The sequence below is a fragment of the Eptesicus fuscus genome, chromosome 16 (assembly GCF_027574615.1).
Source record: "Eptesicus fuscus isolate TK198812 chromosome 16, DD_ASM_mEF_20220401, whole genome shotgun sequence".
Classification (NCBI taxonomy): domain Eukaryota; kingdom Metazoa; phylum Chordata; class Mammalia; order Chiroptera; family Vespertilionidae; genus Eptesicus; species Eptesicus fuscus.
Genome location: NC_072488.1, coordinates 58,595,901 through 58,612,890, shown reverse-complemented (window position 1 = coordinate 58,612,890; position 16,990 = coordinate 58,595,901). Strand labels below are relative to the sequence as shown.

Sequence of the window (16,990 nt, the reverse complement as noted above, 5' to 3'; positions counted from 1 at the left end):
GCCTCGCAGGGTCCTCACGTGAGGACCCGAGGGCGGGGTTTGGGCTGGTCGCCGAGGATGGAGGGCGGGGCTAGGGCTAACAGCGTTCTCTCGCGAGATGTGGCGGGGCCGGACGGATTTCCGAGGCGACGGGCGCGGGTCTTTGACCACCTTATCGCGCCCACAGGCGCTGGGCCTGGGGACTTAGCATCTAGGTGGGCAGCACACACACGTCAGGGAATGGGTCTGAGCGGAGGTCCACGCGGTAAGGCAGACCAGGAGTATGGCGCAAGTCGTTCATACCCACTCCAGTAGCGCTCTGGAGTCCATTAGCTTTATTCTGATTCTCAGGTTTGGCCACACACTGTGTACCAAGTCTGGGCTACAGTTTTTATTCACTGGGCATGTCTTGATCTGGGCCTGCTCTGATGACCCAAGTATGCAGAAGGGGAAATACATGGACATCTTGTAGGAAGCTAGGAATCCAGCTCAGACAAACCTCCGATTTTCAAAGTTAATATAAATTTTTCAAATACAGAAAAGCAAAACCAGTGACAAGCTTAGAGCGCGAGATTATCAAGATAATTGCTTCAACTACTACTATTTTTTTCTTTGCTGAACTAAACAACTGGTTTCACTCCTGCCTCTTTTATAATGCATCCCATTTAAATAGATTTTTGCCCTGACCGGTTTGGCTCAGTGGATAGAGCATAGGCCTTCGAACTGAAGGGTCCCAGGTTTGATTCCTGTCAAGGGCATGTACCTTGGTTGTGGGCACATCCCCAGTAGGGGGCATGCAGGAGGCAGCTGATCAATGTTTCTCTCTCATCGATGTTTCTGCCTCTACCCCTCTCCCTTCTCTGTAAAAAAAATAAAATATATATATTTTTAAAAATAGACTTTTAACATCAAATTGGACCATTTAAAGGAAAGAGGTTGATCACGCTCAGTACTGGCAGAGGTTTGGGAAACTGGCACAGTGATTGATGGGGAAGGGAGAATTGCTGATTAAATAATTCGTGTATGGGAGGGTACCTGCAAAGATGGCCCCCATTACATCCTTCTCTTCATGTACTTGCAATCCTTTGCCTGGTTGTGGAGTTCATGTCACCTCCTTTGAATCCAGGCTGACCTACCACTGCTTTGATCAACTGATAGTGGTACAGGGCTTCCTTAGGAAGTAGAAGAGAGTAACCTTGAAGGTAGATCAATATTGTCAAGGGAAGGACGTGGGCACCAATTCAGTCCTAACAGGAATCCTCATTTTGGGGGTGTGGTGAAGAAGGGAATTTTATTTAGCAAAAAAAAAAAACAAACAAAACAGCTCAAATGTGATGCAGCAAAGCTGTGAGCCAGCCCTGGGGCCAGGCCCCTCACCGGCTAGACAGCTTTGCTCTGCTCCTCAATGGCCTGCTCTGCTCTAGTGAGACATCTCTATGGTTCAGCTCAGCCAGGGAGACACAAACCCTCTTTCTTTGGTGGAAAAGACAAGGGCCTGCCTAGAGCCTGAGAGGAGCTGGTTTATAGAGACAGAAGGTCCCACCCTTGATCCCTCATTGGTCTGTTCCCATGTAAATCCAAATCCTCTGTTTGATTGATCCAAAAGGCACTGACATGATTGATCAGAATAGATGCTGGTTGGAACTATGCAGTTCCAATTGGATAGGGAAAGACTCAGTCCTACTGGTTGCAATAAGATTCCAGGAACTCCTTTATGAGATGGCAGAAACAGTGCAGGAGGCAATTCAGGAAGAGGCAGGCTTCTTTCTGAAGTGCAGTTTGCGTGCGGTTTGTGTATAAGTGGCTGCTAAGCTCCACTGTAATAGTTACCCCTAAGTTTACCGGCTCTCAAGTTCATATCATGTTGCCTCTGCAATTTAGGTTGAGAACAGGAGCTATCATAGATCAGAGTCATCTTGACTAAAAAGAGTTAGCTTGTACTAGGACAGTCCCTCAAACATTTAAAGTCCAGATGAGGGGGCTAAGCCCAGAATTCAGGGAATCAGTTTAAAGTGGATCCATGCAGACAGGCAGGATCTAGGGGTCCAAGAGTTTGTGCAAGGCAGAGGGGAGCAGGCAGGTGGGATGCACAGGAGCCACCTGGACAGCTGAGATCAGGATGCCAGTCTAGAAGGCTAAAAATCATGTGTGTTTCTTCCCAGATAGCCAAGGTTCACAGGAGCAGAAATAGCAAATATTTTACATTAGTTTAATGTGCTCAATCTCACCTTTTCCCCAATGCCCTTCTGTCACCCCCACCTGTCACTTTATATACCTGGATGCCTGCAACAACTTTGTTGCTAGTCTCAGCCTAAAATTGGTCCCCTCCTCTAGTGTATATCTGCTGTATTAACCATTCTTGTGCACCTACTGGTGCCACTGAAAGTCTTCATACTGCCTACAGGATAAAATTTCACCCCTCAGTTTGGTGTTTAATGCCCTCTTCAGTCTGCCCTAACAAGAACCGCTACTTCAAACAAAGGAGCTTGCTTACCATACCTCAGACGTGTCTCCATACTTCCCAGCCTTTAGAGTCTAAAGATTACATAATGTATAATCCTGTTTATATGACACTGGAAAAAGTAAAACTAAAGGTACAGAACAAAACAGTGGTCACAAGGGGTGGTGACAATGCCTTGCCTATGGTTGTTTGTTTGTTTAAAAGGGGAGACTTGTTCCTGAAATAGGATTTTATCATATTCTTTGATCAGTCTTCCCTGAAGCTCTAGCTCAGTGGCTCCTAGTTTTAGCTGCTCATTTAAATCACCTGGAAATCTTTTGAAACTCTCACTCATCAGAGTGGGCCCCAAACAACATATATATCTCTACAGCCCTTCAGGTGATTCTGTTATCAGGAAACCCCCGGTTGGGCTCTGGCTGCCTGTCACTGTCCAATATGAAGGCAGGGCTGAGTCATGTTATGCGTTTATTGAGAAGGCTAGCCAACCAAGAAGACAGGGTGCTACAAGCACCAGATCCTGTCTTCCAGCAGGTGCAGGGTGATAAAGGGGAAGGGGCTAGGGTGAGGCAGCCCCGGAGTCCGCAGACTCAGCTGTTGTCTTTAGTCATCAGGCGATGAGATGATGTTTTGACTCCTGGTTGGTCAGTGTGACCCTGCTTTTCGGTTCTGCTGCTGGATTCACACCTGAGTCACCTCCTCAATGACTTCGCACAGACCTTGAGAAGGAAACTTAAGAAAAACCTAACCCCCTATTCACATATGTATATGTGTCCTAAGATTTAAAGTAATATTACTTTTCAGATTAATTCAGGTGCTCTATCAGAATATACGCCCCCCTCCCCCCCTCATCAATTCCCGTGCAGCAAAGGTTGAGAATCCCTGAGACATCTCCACCAGGGCCCTTTCCAGCGGCACCAAGGAAGCCAGGCTGGTGTGCCCGCAAGCTATTGGCCAGTGGGGCAGCTCCCCGGTCAAATACACTCATGTCCTCGGCTTTTCTTTTCTCTTCTTCCGCGCAAGAATGTGCACATACCCTGCCTCAGACCCAGCCCCGTCCCCGGAACCAGATTCTCTGTCTCTCTGGCTCACATCTCAGAACCAAATTCCTGTCCGTGGACAAGCTGAAGCAGAAACAAGCCCCTTCCGAGCGCCAGAAGACTCCTGTCCCGGGCGGTGAAAACCAGAGGTAGGGACAGCACCAAGGATCGGAAAGACACATTTCCCACCGGAGGACTGGAGGGATGTGACGCCACGCGTGGTCAGCACTGCCAGGGTGACCACAAGCCTAGGCATCCACACCCGGAGCTTCTCTTTGCGGCTACAGCAGTCACGCTTCAGGGTCGCCAATCCCTTTCAGAGGCGCAGGCCTACGCAGGTTTTCATACGTCATACTTAAGCGCGCCGGCCGCTGAGACTTCTGGGGAATGCAGTCCGTGCGAAGGCCGAGCTTTGTGCGTGCAGGCGTTCGAGCCCTTTGCGCAGACTCATTGCTTTCCGGACCTGAAGAAGCGCCGTCTTCCTGGGTCCTGAGCGCTGAGTCCCAGAGGTGAGGGCTGTAGAGACGTGACTTTGATGAGAAGGGAGCGCCCCGGCCGTGAGAAGGGCACACTGAGATCCTGGGGGAGGTGGCGTGGGAGTAGAATTGGGTGACACGGCGGAGCCTGCGTGTGTGTGTGTGTGTGTGTGTGTGTGTGTGTGTTCGTGTTCTTTCAGATACACCTGATACACTATACACTATATGTCTGTCACCTGCCAACTTTCAGGTTGGAAGTTGGGAGTCTTCTGTCAACGAAAACTTCAGGAAACCTTTTTGAGAGACTAAAGACAGTTTTGTTCAGCAATGGTTTGCAGACCAGGGAGACGGCCTCCAGGATGAACTGCAGGGAGGCAGAGTTTTTAAAGGCAAAAAAACCCACAAACCCACAAGAAGCTGACCGGTAAGGGGATTGGTTGCTACGGGGAGCAAAGCCATAAGTATACACTATACATAGAGCAACCGGTCTTTCTAGTTTCCGTTAATCCATGGTCAGCAGGTAGAGGTAGGAGATATGGCCAACGCTTGTAGTCATGAGACATGGGCAGCAGGGGCATCACAAGATTATGAACATTGCCTCAGTTTCCCTTGGAGCTCATAAAACAAACTTGTCAAACAGGTAATGATTAAACAGACAATACAGGGAGTGCACTTTGTCAAGTAGACAGAGTCAGAGTTCAAACTGCAGAGCTACTTCGTCACTCAAGCAGAGCCAGAGACCAAATTGCAAAAAGTTATAGATACTTGACCATAAAGTCATAATATTAAAATACTCAACTCCTCTCGCCCCTTCTTCCCATTATGGGTGCTTACTAAAGGTAGGCGGAACTGACACACGTGTAGGGTGCCTCTCGTTTCAGTCCTTCTTTCCCAGAAACTACCTCAGATTGACCGTTTAGTCCCTACCTTGACCTCCACGAGTGATAACGATGAGGGGTAGCTTCATGGAGGAGGTGGCATAGAGGATCAGGACAAGACATATAGGCAAGGTGATTGTATGGGTCTGATCCAGGGACTGACAGGAATAAGCTGTTTTGGGACAGCTGTTCTAGAGGTCACATCCAGAACTAGAGAGAGGAAGGGACTAGTGGCAGGGAGCCAGTTAGGAATGGTTAGTGGAAGTCATCCTGAAGCAAGCTGTTAATGGACTCCAATTATGACAGTGTCAGTGGTAGGAAGAATACAAATAGCATTGCAAAGCAAGGGCTCATTTGAAGATACAGAATAAGAATTTGAAAAGTGTTTTCTCTAGAAACACTGAAATCCAGGAATGGCACTGTACTAAATACTCTTTATGATGATAGTTTAATTCCATCCTCATAACTCAATAAGGTAGGTACTCTGTTGCAGTTTAGGAAATTTAGGCTTTGTAAAAGGCTGAGGTAAAATTTGAACCCAGGTCTGTCTAGCAGTTTTTTCTGTAAAGAAAAAGACTTATAAAGACTTATTTTCATTAAAAGATAGCACAGTACCTGGTCAGTAGCAAATGCAAATGCTAAAAAAATGCTAGTTATTAATATGGCTAGAGGCCTGGTGCACGAAATTCGTGCACGGGGGGGGGGGGAGAGGTCCCCACAGCGCAGCCTGCACCCTCTTCAATCTGGGACCCCTTGTGGATTGTCTGACTGCTGGTTTAGGCCTGATCCTAGGGCAGTCAGACATCTCTCTCACAATCCTGGATGGCTGGCTCCTAATCGCTCACCTGCCTGGTTGCCCCTAACTGCCTCTGCATGCCAGACTGATCACCCCTAACTGCCCCTAACTGCCCCCCCTGCCGGCCTGGTCACCCTCAACTGCCCGCCCCCCCCCCCCCCCCACCAGCCTAGTCGCCCCTCACACCCCCACGCCCGCCTGGTTGCCCCACGTAGCCTGTTGTTCAGTCGTTTGGTCATCCCTCACTAACCCCCCTGCCAGCCTGGTCATAGTCAGCCATCTTGTGAGGGTATGAGGGTTAATTTGCATATTACCTCTTTACTATATAGGATATAGGACGTTTAATTGTATAGATGAGCTGGATTATAAATTAATCAAATTTCCTATTTAGAAATTTAGGATATTTCAAAATTTTTCTGTATTATTTTAAGGATTAAATGCTTAGGAGATTTCCACACATAGCACTCAATAAAGGTTAGTATAATCAATGGTTAAGACAAAACTTTGCGTATATTCTTACTTATTTCCTTAGGATAAACTGGGGAAGAATTGCTGGATCAAAGAATATGTGTATTTCCAGGCCCTTGATACAAATTGCAATGATCTTTCTAAAATCTAATGATTACGCTTCCATGCTTAAATCCTTCAGTGATCCCCATGCCATGTATAGAAAAGGGACCATTCAAAGCTCTCCTGGGTCCAGCTGGCTGCTGCCTGCTTCTCCATCCTCATCCTTTCCCACAGCTCTGCTTGCAGCTAGACATCTGCCATTCTAAAGTAGTTACAGTTGTCAATCCTTTCCATGTAAAGACCTTCCTCCTTGTTTTTGAAAACTAGGTGTTTTTCCTGCCTAGAATTTTCTCCCACAAATCACAGCTTATCTTAGATCCCATTTCTGCCCAGAAACCTGTCCTGTTCCTCCCTCCCTCCATCTGGGTTAGGCAAACCTCATGTGCTCTCATAGTTTGCTGTGCGTATCTGTTTACAGCACTTAGCCATTCTGCAGTGAAATATTATTTTGGTTACTTGTTTGTCCTGTGTGCTAGGCTATAAGCTTTTAGAGCACAAGGAAGGTGTCATATGGTATTGGGGCTTGGTAATCAATAATTAGGGCTGAATACATGTTTGGATGAATGAAAAATAAGGATCAGTTAACATACTTCCTTGACTGCAGGAGAGCAGTCAGCAAGCCATACCTCTTCCTCCTCCTTGCAGGACACACTCTCTCCCCATCCCATTCTTAAATCCCAGCAATGTTTGATTTCACTGTTGTAATTAGACTTTTGATTGTAAGAAATTGAGACGTACTTAGCTAAAGAGAGTAGTGGTAAGGGTTCACACAAAGCCTAAGAGGGTTGGGGTCTTATGGACATCCAAGAATAAATAAGGCTGGACTCTATGCAAATTGGAGCCCAGGGGTGGTACTTCGGGGCTAGGAATTCTTGGGTCTTCGCTTCAGTGCTTTATCACTAATGTGACTGAGCTGCTCTTCCTCCTGACTGTCTAGTCCTACCTCCAGCACACTCATGGATTTTGCTTTTTGATAACTTAGTCTCCCCTTACCTCCCACATATTCATGGGTTCTGCTTCCTGATAACTTTGGCTCCCCTAATCCTCATAGCTACTTCTGTCCATCACATCCTTTCAATTCAGCACCCACTTGTTCTTAGTTTACATTCATGAGGAAGGATGTCATCTCTTCAAGTCAGATCACATTTCTGTCTGCTAGTCAGCCTGTGCGTAGTCCACCTGTGGCCTGCTCAATGTGGCTGCCCACATCCTTGAGCACAGGGTTATAAATAGGGTATTTTTCCCTTGAAGAGGTTTTGGGTATTTACTTGACATATGTTATCCATGTAGTCATTTATAAAATTTCATATGCTTTTTACCCAGTAACCATTCAGGGTACATATATTGATTGATTGATTTCAGAGAGGAAGGTAGAGGGCAAAGAGAGAGAGAAACATCAATGATGAGAGAATCATTGACCGGCTGCCTCGTGGCATGCCCCCTACTTGGAATCGAACCTACAACCCTGGCATGTGCCCCACCGGGAATCAAACCATGACCTCCTGATTCATAGGCGGACACGCAACCAGGCACAGCCAGGCACCATTCCAGGCAATATTGAATGTGAATTTATAAGTACAGTATGAGCCTTAATCTGTTTTTGACACAGAGAAACAAAATTCTGCCTCTAGGATTATGGTCAAACAAGAACCATATTGTGTTCTAAATAGCTGTATCTATGCCTTTTGCTCTGGTTCTGGGGCATGGTGGGCTTGCCCCGGGCCTTGCTTTACTTTCCTTCCCTTTGTGTAGGGTATTCAGTTGAGGATGAATGTATAATTTACTGGTATATGGAGATTTCTTGCTTCCTGGCTCAGAAAACTACAAACAAGATGGTCTTTCTCATACTTTCTTTCTCACCCCACACCTTTACTTCATTAGGACTCTGCCCTTTCCTAATGGAGAGCACCCAGGAGGGAATGGCTGCTGTGGCTCCAACTGCCAGATGCCAGGTGATGTAGACTTTTCTGTTTGTGAAATACTTTATTTGTCTCCAGAATGTAACCCCTTTTCTTTCTCTGTCCTGGAGCTTTTCTTTATCAGACGCACCAGGTGGATGAAGGATTCTGAAAGGAGTGCTTCCTTCCCATTTGACTTGTGGTGTCCTACAGTGACCTTTTCTTGTCTTGAATGCGTGCTGTGCTCCCATTAGCCTGTCATCAGATACACAGCCCCCGTGGCCTTCGCTCGAGTGATTTTGCTTAAAAAATGAATGTACGGGTCTGATTGGAAGGTTTGGGGAACAATGGGCCAGTTTAGTCCTGACTTCTCTTTGTATGGACTAAAAGCAGGCCCCAAACAGTCCAGGGTATGCTGGGGTAGGCTGGGGAGTGAGAGCACCTCAGTGAGGTCATGAGTCCTGAGGAGCGTGTGGTGGGCACAGTCATGTGCTTGCCCCCGTCTCACGCAAAGGCGTAGGGTCTTGAATTACATGCTCTGGCTCAAAACTTTTGCAGACACACTGAAGACTCATCTGGGGTTTTAGGATGTGGGGTAAAGATGCAATCTAACAGAATCACAGAGCATTAGAGTAAAATGAGAGGGATCCTAAAGATGATCTAATCAACATCACTGTTTTAAGGATGTGTAAAAAAAAGATCATGGATGAAGTTTGAACAAAGTTGTAGATTAGATAATAGTAAAATGTCAATGCTATTTTGTTGATTTTTATAATTATACTGTGATTATAAAAGCAAATACCCTTGCTTTTACAAAATATATATACTAAGATATTAATGAGTAAAGGGACATCATGTTTGCAAGTTACTCTTAAGAAGTTCAGGCAGAATATAGGAATATATTCTCCAGAGAGACAGGAAGATAAAGCAAATATGGAAGATATTAACATTTGGGTAAGCTGGGTGAAGGGCCTGTGGGAATTTTGTTTCTTTCTTGCAAGTTTTCTGTAAGTCTCACAAAGAGCCTTGATACTTGATACTCAGAGCTCAGCTGTGACTATGGTGGTGTGGGATTATGACCAAGAGGAATGATGCTACTTTCCCAAGTGTGCCAAAGCCCTGTTTTGTCAGAACCATTTCCTTCCCCAGCCTTCATAACCTCCAGGGCTGTCTTTATGACACTTTTATCTGGTCCATGTAAAATGAAGGGTTATGAGTAAGGGAGAATGTGATTGTGTTCCCAGGAGTCAGTGACATTCATGGATGTGGCCGTGATTTTCACAGATGAAGAGTGGAGGCATCTGATCCCCATGCAGAGGGACCTCTACAAAGAGGTGATGCTGGAGAACTATCAGAGCATCATCTCACTGGGTAAGGAGAGCTTCCCACAAGTAGCTGGTCTCTGTACTGTGCTAAAATGGATTGAGAGGCTAATAAATTGATACCTCTTCTTCCACCTGAGTTCTGAACCACTGAGAGACTAGATAGAAGAGTAGAAGGATGTGGCTTAGGTGTACAGTGACAGTGGACCTCCTAATCCTGAACCCCAGCTCCTTGAACCCTAAGCAGGGACCACCACAGGCTCCCTCGCTCAGCAGCCTGGCCCTGCAGCACAGAGAGCCCCGAGGAGCAGAGCAGACGTGTATCTGCTACAGGGAGTTGGCTCTCCAGAAGGGCAAACAAGAGGCCAAGTTATTAATGCCTAGCTCTTCCCCCAGCTCGTCAGTCAGGTAACTTACTCAGCTCCATCCAGAGTAAGGGTGGGGCGAGGAGCCAGCTTGTTGAAGGAAAAGTTCTCCTTAGAGAAGCAAAGGAGAGACATGTTTCACTTTAAAAGAGGGTGGGGTGGGGTGGGGTGGGAATACAAGGTTGTGCCTCAGAGTAGGTCACTAGAAATGTGTTTGATTTTGAATATTTGTCTTAAGTGCATTTTAGATGCCCATAGATGGGACTCTGCAATTAGAGACTTTCATGACAAAGGGAAAGTTAAGAATTACTGCTGATGTCAGATTCTCTTGAGAAGTAAAGTTGGACTCTTGCAGGTGATGAGAACATCTCAGGAGCTTCCAGAATAAGAGGCTGAGAGATGCACAGATTCAGAACCAGGCTTACAATCAACAGCAGGTGCTAATAAGAGGAGTCAGATTGCAGGTTTCATGCAAGGCAGCTCACAAAAGCAAGTGTAACACCCCCTGGGTTAGCTTAAACAGGCTAAATATGGAAAACAGAATAGTGTTCATGGAGTATTAAGAGGGACTGCTAAGCCTTTATCAGAGGCTTTGGTGGGATGAAATTCTCAGGAATATAGAATTCATCAGATCAGAAGCCACAGGGAGGTCATGGATGTGGCCTCTTTGTCAGCAGAGAATCAACATGCAACTGGATACATGATCCTAGGGTCAAGTAAGAAAGTGCTTCTCTTTCCCAAGTTGGGGGTCCAATGCAAAGGAAGTTTAGACCTCAAGACTATTTCTAGGAGTGGAATCTATATAACCAAAAATGGATAAGTTCAGCCCTGCCTGGAGCATCGGCCCACAGACCGAACTGTTATGGGTTCGATTCTCCATCAAGGGCAGGTGCCTTGTTCAGAACAGGAAAAAAAAAAAAAAAAAGCAGTTACCTAGGTTGCAGGTTCCCCAGCTCCTGTAGGGGCAAGTGTGGGAGGCAACCAATTGATGTGTCTTTCTCACAGTGATTTTTCTCTCCCACTCCTCCCTCCTGACCATCTCTCTCTTCCCCTCCTCCCTCCCTTCCACTCTCTTTAGAAATCAATGGAAAAATATCAGTGAATGAGGATTAAACAAACAAACAAAAAAAAGGATAGGTTCACTTCTAGAAATTTGTCCCAAGGAAATAATAGGATTAGCAGCCCATGCTGTACATACATGTTCATCATATTGTGTTTTTTTAATAGAAAAAAAAAACACATTAAAAGCAGTCTGAAATATCTGTCAGCAGGAGATTAAATAATTATATTATTCCATACAATATAGTATCAGGTAGCCATTAAAATGGTGAGGTAGCCCTGGCCGGTTTGGCTCAGTGGATGGAGCATCGGCCTGCGGACTGAGGGGTCCCAGGTTCGATTCCGGTCAGGGGCATATGCCTTGGTTGTGGGCACATCCCCAGTGGGAGGTGTGCAGGAGGCAGCTGATTGATGTTTCTCTCTCATTGATGTTTATAACTATCTATTCCTCTCTGTAAAAAAAAAAAAAAATGGTGAGGTAGATCTGTGCTTAATTGAAATAAAATAATTTTTAAATTTATTGTTATGTGAAAATACCAAGTTTACAAATCAATTATTTCATTATGCAGTTTTTAACAGAGTATATCTGTACTTAAATGAATAGAAATTTTAAAACAAGAACACAAAGTACATACCTCTAATTTTCCTACAGTGAACATGACTGATTTAAATAAAAGCATATCACTAAAGGATAAACAAATAAAAATTCACTTTCATTACACATTTTTACTCAAGATGATCTTTTTTTATTCTTATCTTCCCTGAGCCAAGGACTGTTCCCACCCATCCTACAAGTGCTAAAGCCCATTTACTTCTGAAGAAAGAATAAACACATTCATTCAAGGGGATTTTATCGACTTCTTGACCAAGTGCAACTTGATCCTTTTTAGAACCTTACTGGTAGTGTTGACCTCTATCCAGATGTGCCTGCATTCTCTGCATTACTTTGTATTCTGCATTCTTGCTACACATAGTCTGCCTTCTGTGTTTTCTCTGAAAGTCCTAGAGGCTGGGATAAAGTTTTGGAGTGGTTGTGTATATTTGTCACATACCTGGCTTCTTTCTTTCTCCATGAGCAGGACTTCCAGTTCCTCAACCTGATGCGATTTTCCAGTTGAAGAGAGAGGATAAACCTTGGATAATTGATCTTCATGGACCTGATGAAGGAAGATGGCCAGAGAACATTTCTCTAGGTAACTGCATCTGAGCAGGGTAGGGCAGAGTTTGTTTTGTTTTGTGGTTATTTGGAGGTTTGTGGGAGGGAGAATTGGCTATCACCTTTTTCTCAAATTTAGATCTTCTGCTTTTGTGCTATTCTCTCTTTTTAAAAATAATTTTTTTATTGATTTTCAGAGAGGAAGGGAGATAGAAACATCAGTGATAAGAGAGAATCATTGATGGGCTGCCTCCTGCACGCTCTCATACTGAGGATTGAGTCCACAACCCAGGCATGTGCCCTGACTGGAAATCAAACTATGACCCCTGGTTCATAGGTTGGTGCTCAACTACTGAGCCACACTGGCCAGGCTAGTGCTATTCTCTATCGCCTACCAGGTTTCAGTTTTTTGACATCTAAAGCTATTATTCATCTTTTTTTAAAAAAATCCTCACCTGAGGATATGTTTACTGATTTTAGAGAGAGAGAAAGGGAAAGGGAGAGAGAGAGAAAGAAATACTGATGTGAGAGAGACATTAATCAGTTGTCTCCCATATGTGCCCTGACCGGGGATCGAACCTGCAACCTAGGTATGTGTCCTGACCAGAATTGAACCTGCAACCTTTTTGGTGCACAGGATAACACTCCAAACAACTGAGCCACTTGGTTGGGGCTGGTATTATTCATCTTTTTTCACCAAATGCTACTCTCAGATCTGTCATGTTGCCTATTCACAATTTGATATTCCTATTTCTCACCATCCTTTCCACTTTGCATACTCTCATAATTACCTTGGGCATGCTCCCATGGAAATTCTTTTCTGAGATGTCAAACATCAGTTCTATTCCCTGCCTTCTTCTTTATTACCAAATCTCAGTCTTTACCTAAACTGTGTAGCTATTTGCAGAGCAAGCAATGTAGTGACCACATTACTTTTCAGATTTATGATAGTACCTCTTCTTTCTGCTGTAATAGTTTCTATCCCAGGAAAGAAACTACATCTCTGTTTTCTGTCCATTACAGACTGGGAGACAAAGCCTGAGATTCAAGATGAGATTCAAAGTGATTCAGAAGAAAAGTCAGAAGAAATTTCAGTGGAAAAGCTTGGAAGAAAAAGTCCTCTGTGTACTAAATTGGAAGTTCATGCACTAGAAGGTGGGTTGGAAACAGAGAAGGAAAGTCCTACAGCGGAGACTTGTAAGAAATCCCTTTCCCAGGAGGAAAGCTTGCAACAAGGGTTAACCCGTCCCAAGAAAATTCTCACTAAAGACAGAGACCAGGAATGCAGTGATTGTGGGAAGACCTTTTTTGACCACTCATCCCTTATCCGCCATCAGAAGACTCACACGGGAGAGAAGCCCTATGACTGTCATGAGTGTGGGAAAGCTTTTTACAACCGGTCAGCTCTAACTGTACATCAGCGAGTTCACACTGGAGAGAAGCCCTTTAAATGCCGTGAGTGTGGGAAAGCTTTCAGTCGTAGGTGCAGTCTCAGCAGACATTTGATGTCTCACACTGGGGAGAGCCCCTACGAATGCAGCACATGTGGAAAAGCCTTTTTTGACCGTTCATCCCTAACTGTACATCAGCGAATTCACACCGGAGAGAAACCATTTAAATGCAGCGAGTGTGGGAAAGCCTTCTTTGACCGTTCATCCCTCACTCGACACCAGAGAATTCATACTGGAGAAACTCCTTATGAATGTAGTCAGTGTGGGAAAGCCTTCAGCCAGAAAAGCATTCTTACTAGACACCAACTCATCCATACTGGCCGGAAGCCTTATGAATGTACTGAGTGTGGGAAAGCCTTCTATGGTATCTCATCACTGAACAGACATCAAAAAGCTCATGCTGGAGACCCTCACTACCAGTGCAGTGAGTGTGGAAAAGCGTTTTTTGACCGCTCATCCCTTACACAGCATCAGAAGATTCACACTGGAGACAAGCCCTATGAATGCAGTGAATGTGGGAAAGCCTTTAGCCAAAGAAGCCGGCTTACACGACATCAGAGGGTTCATACAGGAGAGAAACCCTTTGAATGCAGCGTATGTGGGAAAGTGTTTAGTTCTAAATCATCAGTTATTCAACATCAACGGCGCTATGCCAAACAGGGAATAGACTGAATTGAGTGAAAGTTTTAGTCAAAAGACCTCCATGAAAACTTAAAATAGGTCTTCCTCATCTTAAATTGATCAATTAATCATCCTACCTATTCTGGCTACTGCTCTCCTTACCTGCCTCTGCTACCACAGTGTTTGAATAAAAACTATATACCATGTTATAGAACAGATGTGGGATGCTGGAAATTAGGGTGCAATTGTAAAGAGTCAACATTTTGCAGAAGTTTCTCAGACAACAGGATAAATGTTAGGAGGTGATCCTCAGACACACCTCTTATCTGAGGCTCCTGGTATCACTGCACTTTAAATAACTGGAGGTTATAACAGGAAGGGAAAGACAAAATGATATCAGAGCAGGACTGTTGTTACTCAAATAGTTCTTTTTATAACTGTTGGTCCCCCTCGGAGCTTTTTTGCACACTGATCTTTTTTGGGTGTCCCAACTTTTAGATCTCTTTAATACGGATACTACTAATAGCTAGCACTTATTGAGCACTTATTATGGGGTAAACACTCAACTGCAAGTTTTGCAAGGAGATTATTTGGTCTTCTCAAATAATCCTATCTGGTGTGACTCAGTGGGTGAGCCTCGACCTATGAACCAGGAGGTCCTGGTTAGATTCCTGGTCAGGGTACATGCCTGGGTTGTGGGCTCAATCCCCAGTAGGGGGCGTGCAGGAAGCAGCCAAACAGTGATTCTCATCCTTGATGTTTCCATCTCTCTGAAATCAATAAAAACATATTTTTTTAAAAAACCCTATTAAGTAGGTACTCTTACTACCTGAATTTTGCAGGTGAGCAAACTGGAGTTTAGAGGGGTTAAATAAGTTGCCCAAGGTGAGAGCTAGTGAGGCCAGTTCTTGAATACAGGTCTATCTTCAAAATCTATCCCTTTCACCATTATGCTGTAAAGTTGGTTTTATAATTTATGTACATGTATTATATACTTAACTAAATTGTAAGCACTTTGGAGCTCTCACAGTGCCTTGCAAATAATAGGTGCCCAATAAATATTTATCTGAATGAATGACTTTTCTTCTTACCCAGTTCTATTTAAAACACCTAAAAGATTCACATCCTTTCTTTGAATTCTTTCAATCTAGCCTACACCTTTATCATCAAAGGGTCCCATTACTGCAGTAGTCACTTTCTGAGTCCAGTTCTTCCCTCTTCACCATTGAAGAGAGTTATGCTATGATGTCATCACAAGTAAACCCCCCAATAAACAAAGATTCATTTCTTACATAAAACCTGATGTGAGTCAGTCTGTCTACTCCAAAGTCATCATGGAAGAGAAAGCTGGAGGATTTTGTAGAATATTTTTAATGGCCATCACTTCTGTCCGCATCTCATAAACCAGAACCCACCACCAAGAGGCTAGAAAAGTAAACAAGCACCTCAATATTTGGTTAACATCAATAGCTGTTGGTTATATTTTGAATATTACTGTTAGGCCATTCTTTCCAAGTGACTCTTCTGCCCATCTTTGTCTTATGCAGGATGCAAAATTTCTCCTCAATTTAAGTGTCCCTGAATAATGTGATCCCACATTGCTGAACTTTTAAGTCCTGACTCCAAAATCTATTCCCTAGGTCCAGCCCAATATTTTTATTTTATCAAGTAAAATAACTTTGACTCTAGGCATTTGTTTAAGGTGAACCTCAACTTACCAATGTCCCTGTTGATCTTGGCCCATCTTTCTTCGAGCAGATGAGTGGCAGGGAAGACTTTTCATGTGTGGACTTTTGAAGCAACATGAAAAACACTACAGAATCTATTGAAGTAAATAATATCTGATAATATTTAATGTTACATAGAAAATAAAAGGGATTATTGATAATCTTTTGGCTGGTGACTGTCTCTGAGAGTTCTAAATCTTTCATTTACTGCTTTGTTAAATGTAAATTGAGGATCAAATATTTCCCTAAGATATTCTGGCAATGTCAGCAAGATGAGACTAGAATTCAAAATTTTAAAAGATTTTTGAGTACAGAGGTAAACTAAGTGGAAGCATCAATATAATAGTTCTTTGTTTCCTTTTTAAATTTGGTATTCAGAGGATTTGTTCTATAATTTTGCCTCTTACATCTTTTTTTAAAAGTTGATATTTAGAGAGAGAGGAAGATAGAGAAACATCACCTGCAACAGGACACATGCCCTGACCAGGAATCAAATGGGCAGGTGCATGTGATGACACCCAATTAACTGAGCCTCACCAGCAAAGGGATTTTTTTTTTAATGTGAAATACTGTTCCAATTCCTGCTTAAAGTTCTGAAGAAGGGGCCTTTTTACCTTTTAATTGGTATCTCACAATAGGGCATGTAGTAGTGGAGGTCTTAAATTTTTAGGTTTTAATTTCACCTAATGGCCATTAGTAGGACCCAATCTTGGAATCAGAAATTGGCCAAATTAGAAGTATGCCAACATTCTTAAGACAAAAGGTGGAATACTTTGTATTGTTTGTAGTGATTTAGCCTAAGACTTTGAAATTAGTTTCAAGGAAATGAATAATCTCTCTGGTGCTTAAATAAGCCCTATCTAAGTTGTAAAAGAATTGAATACTTACCACACATATTAACAGTACTCCACAAATCAACTCTTCAAAGGAAAAGTTCTGCAATGCTAGGGAACTTTGAAATGAAGAGTATGGTAGAGAAAATCTGAGCACTGAATTAACAAATACCTATCTAGTCATGAGAACTTCAGTCCCAAACCAAATGCACTTTCTATAATTAGGAAAATAAACATCAAGCTAATATTGATTTAGGACTGCAAATACTTTACACTGTTGTGCTAATAGCTCTTAGTTCACTCTACATGGAGTTCTGATTTGGGTTATATATTATGGTTCTTCACTTCAGCTCCAAAAGAC

The 16,990-nt window shown here is 43.6% G+C and overlaps 1 protein-coding gene across 2 annotated transcripts; it reads left to right on the top strand.

The window, feature by feature from the left end:
• Positions 1-3,923: 3,923 nt before the first annotated feature.
• Positions 3,924-15,140, top strand: ZNF2 (zinc finger protein 2). Of its 2 annotated transcripts, XM_054728183.1 has the most exons (6): positions 3,924-3,986; positions 4,204-4,377; positions 8,079-8,149; positions 9,340-9,466; positions 11,921-12,034; positions 13,021-15,140. In XM_054728183.1, exons 3-6 carry the CDS (start codon positions 8,096-8,098, stop codon positions 14,118-14,120), a joined length of 1,395 nt encoding a protein of 464 aa, XP_054584158.1. In that variant the 5' UTR covers positions 3,924-3,986; positions 4,204-4,377; positions 8,079-8,095; the 3' UTR covers positions 14,121-15,140. The 2 variants fall into 2 exon arrangements, with proteins under 2 accessions (XP_054584158.1, XP_027993502.2); XM_028137701.2 differs by lacking the exon at positions 4,204-4,377 and having other exon boundaries at positions 3,940-3,986.
• The last annotated feature ends 1,850 nt before the right edge of the window (positions 15,141-16,990 follow it).

What these genes read in the sequence shown, in the direction of transcription:
- ZNF2 (XM_054728183.1), top strand. Translation starts at nt 8,096, where the DNA reads ATGGAGAGCACCCAGGAGGGAATGGCTGCTGTGGCTCCAACTGCCAGA. An exon ending in TCAGAGCATCATCTCACTGG is followed by an intron (nt 9,467 to 11,920) that starts GTAAGGAGAGCT and finishes CTCCATGAGCAG; the next exon opens with GACTTCCAGTTCCTCAACCT. An exon ending in GCCAGAGAACATTTCTCTAG is followed by an intron (nt 12,035 to 13,020) that starts GTAACTGCATCT and finishes TGTCCATTACAG; the next exon opens with ACTGGGAGACAAAGCCTGAG.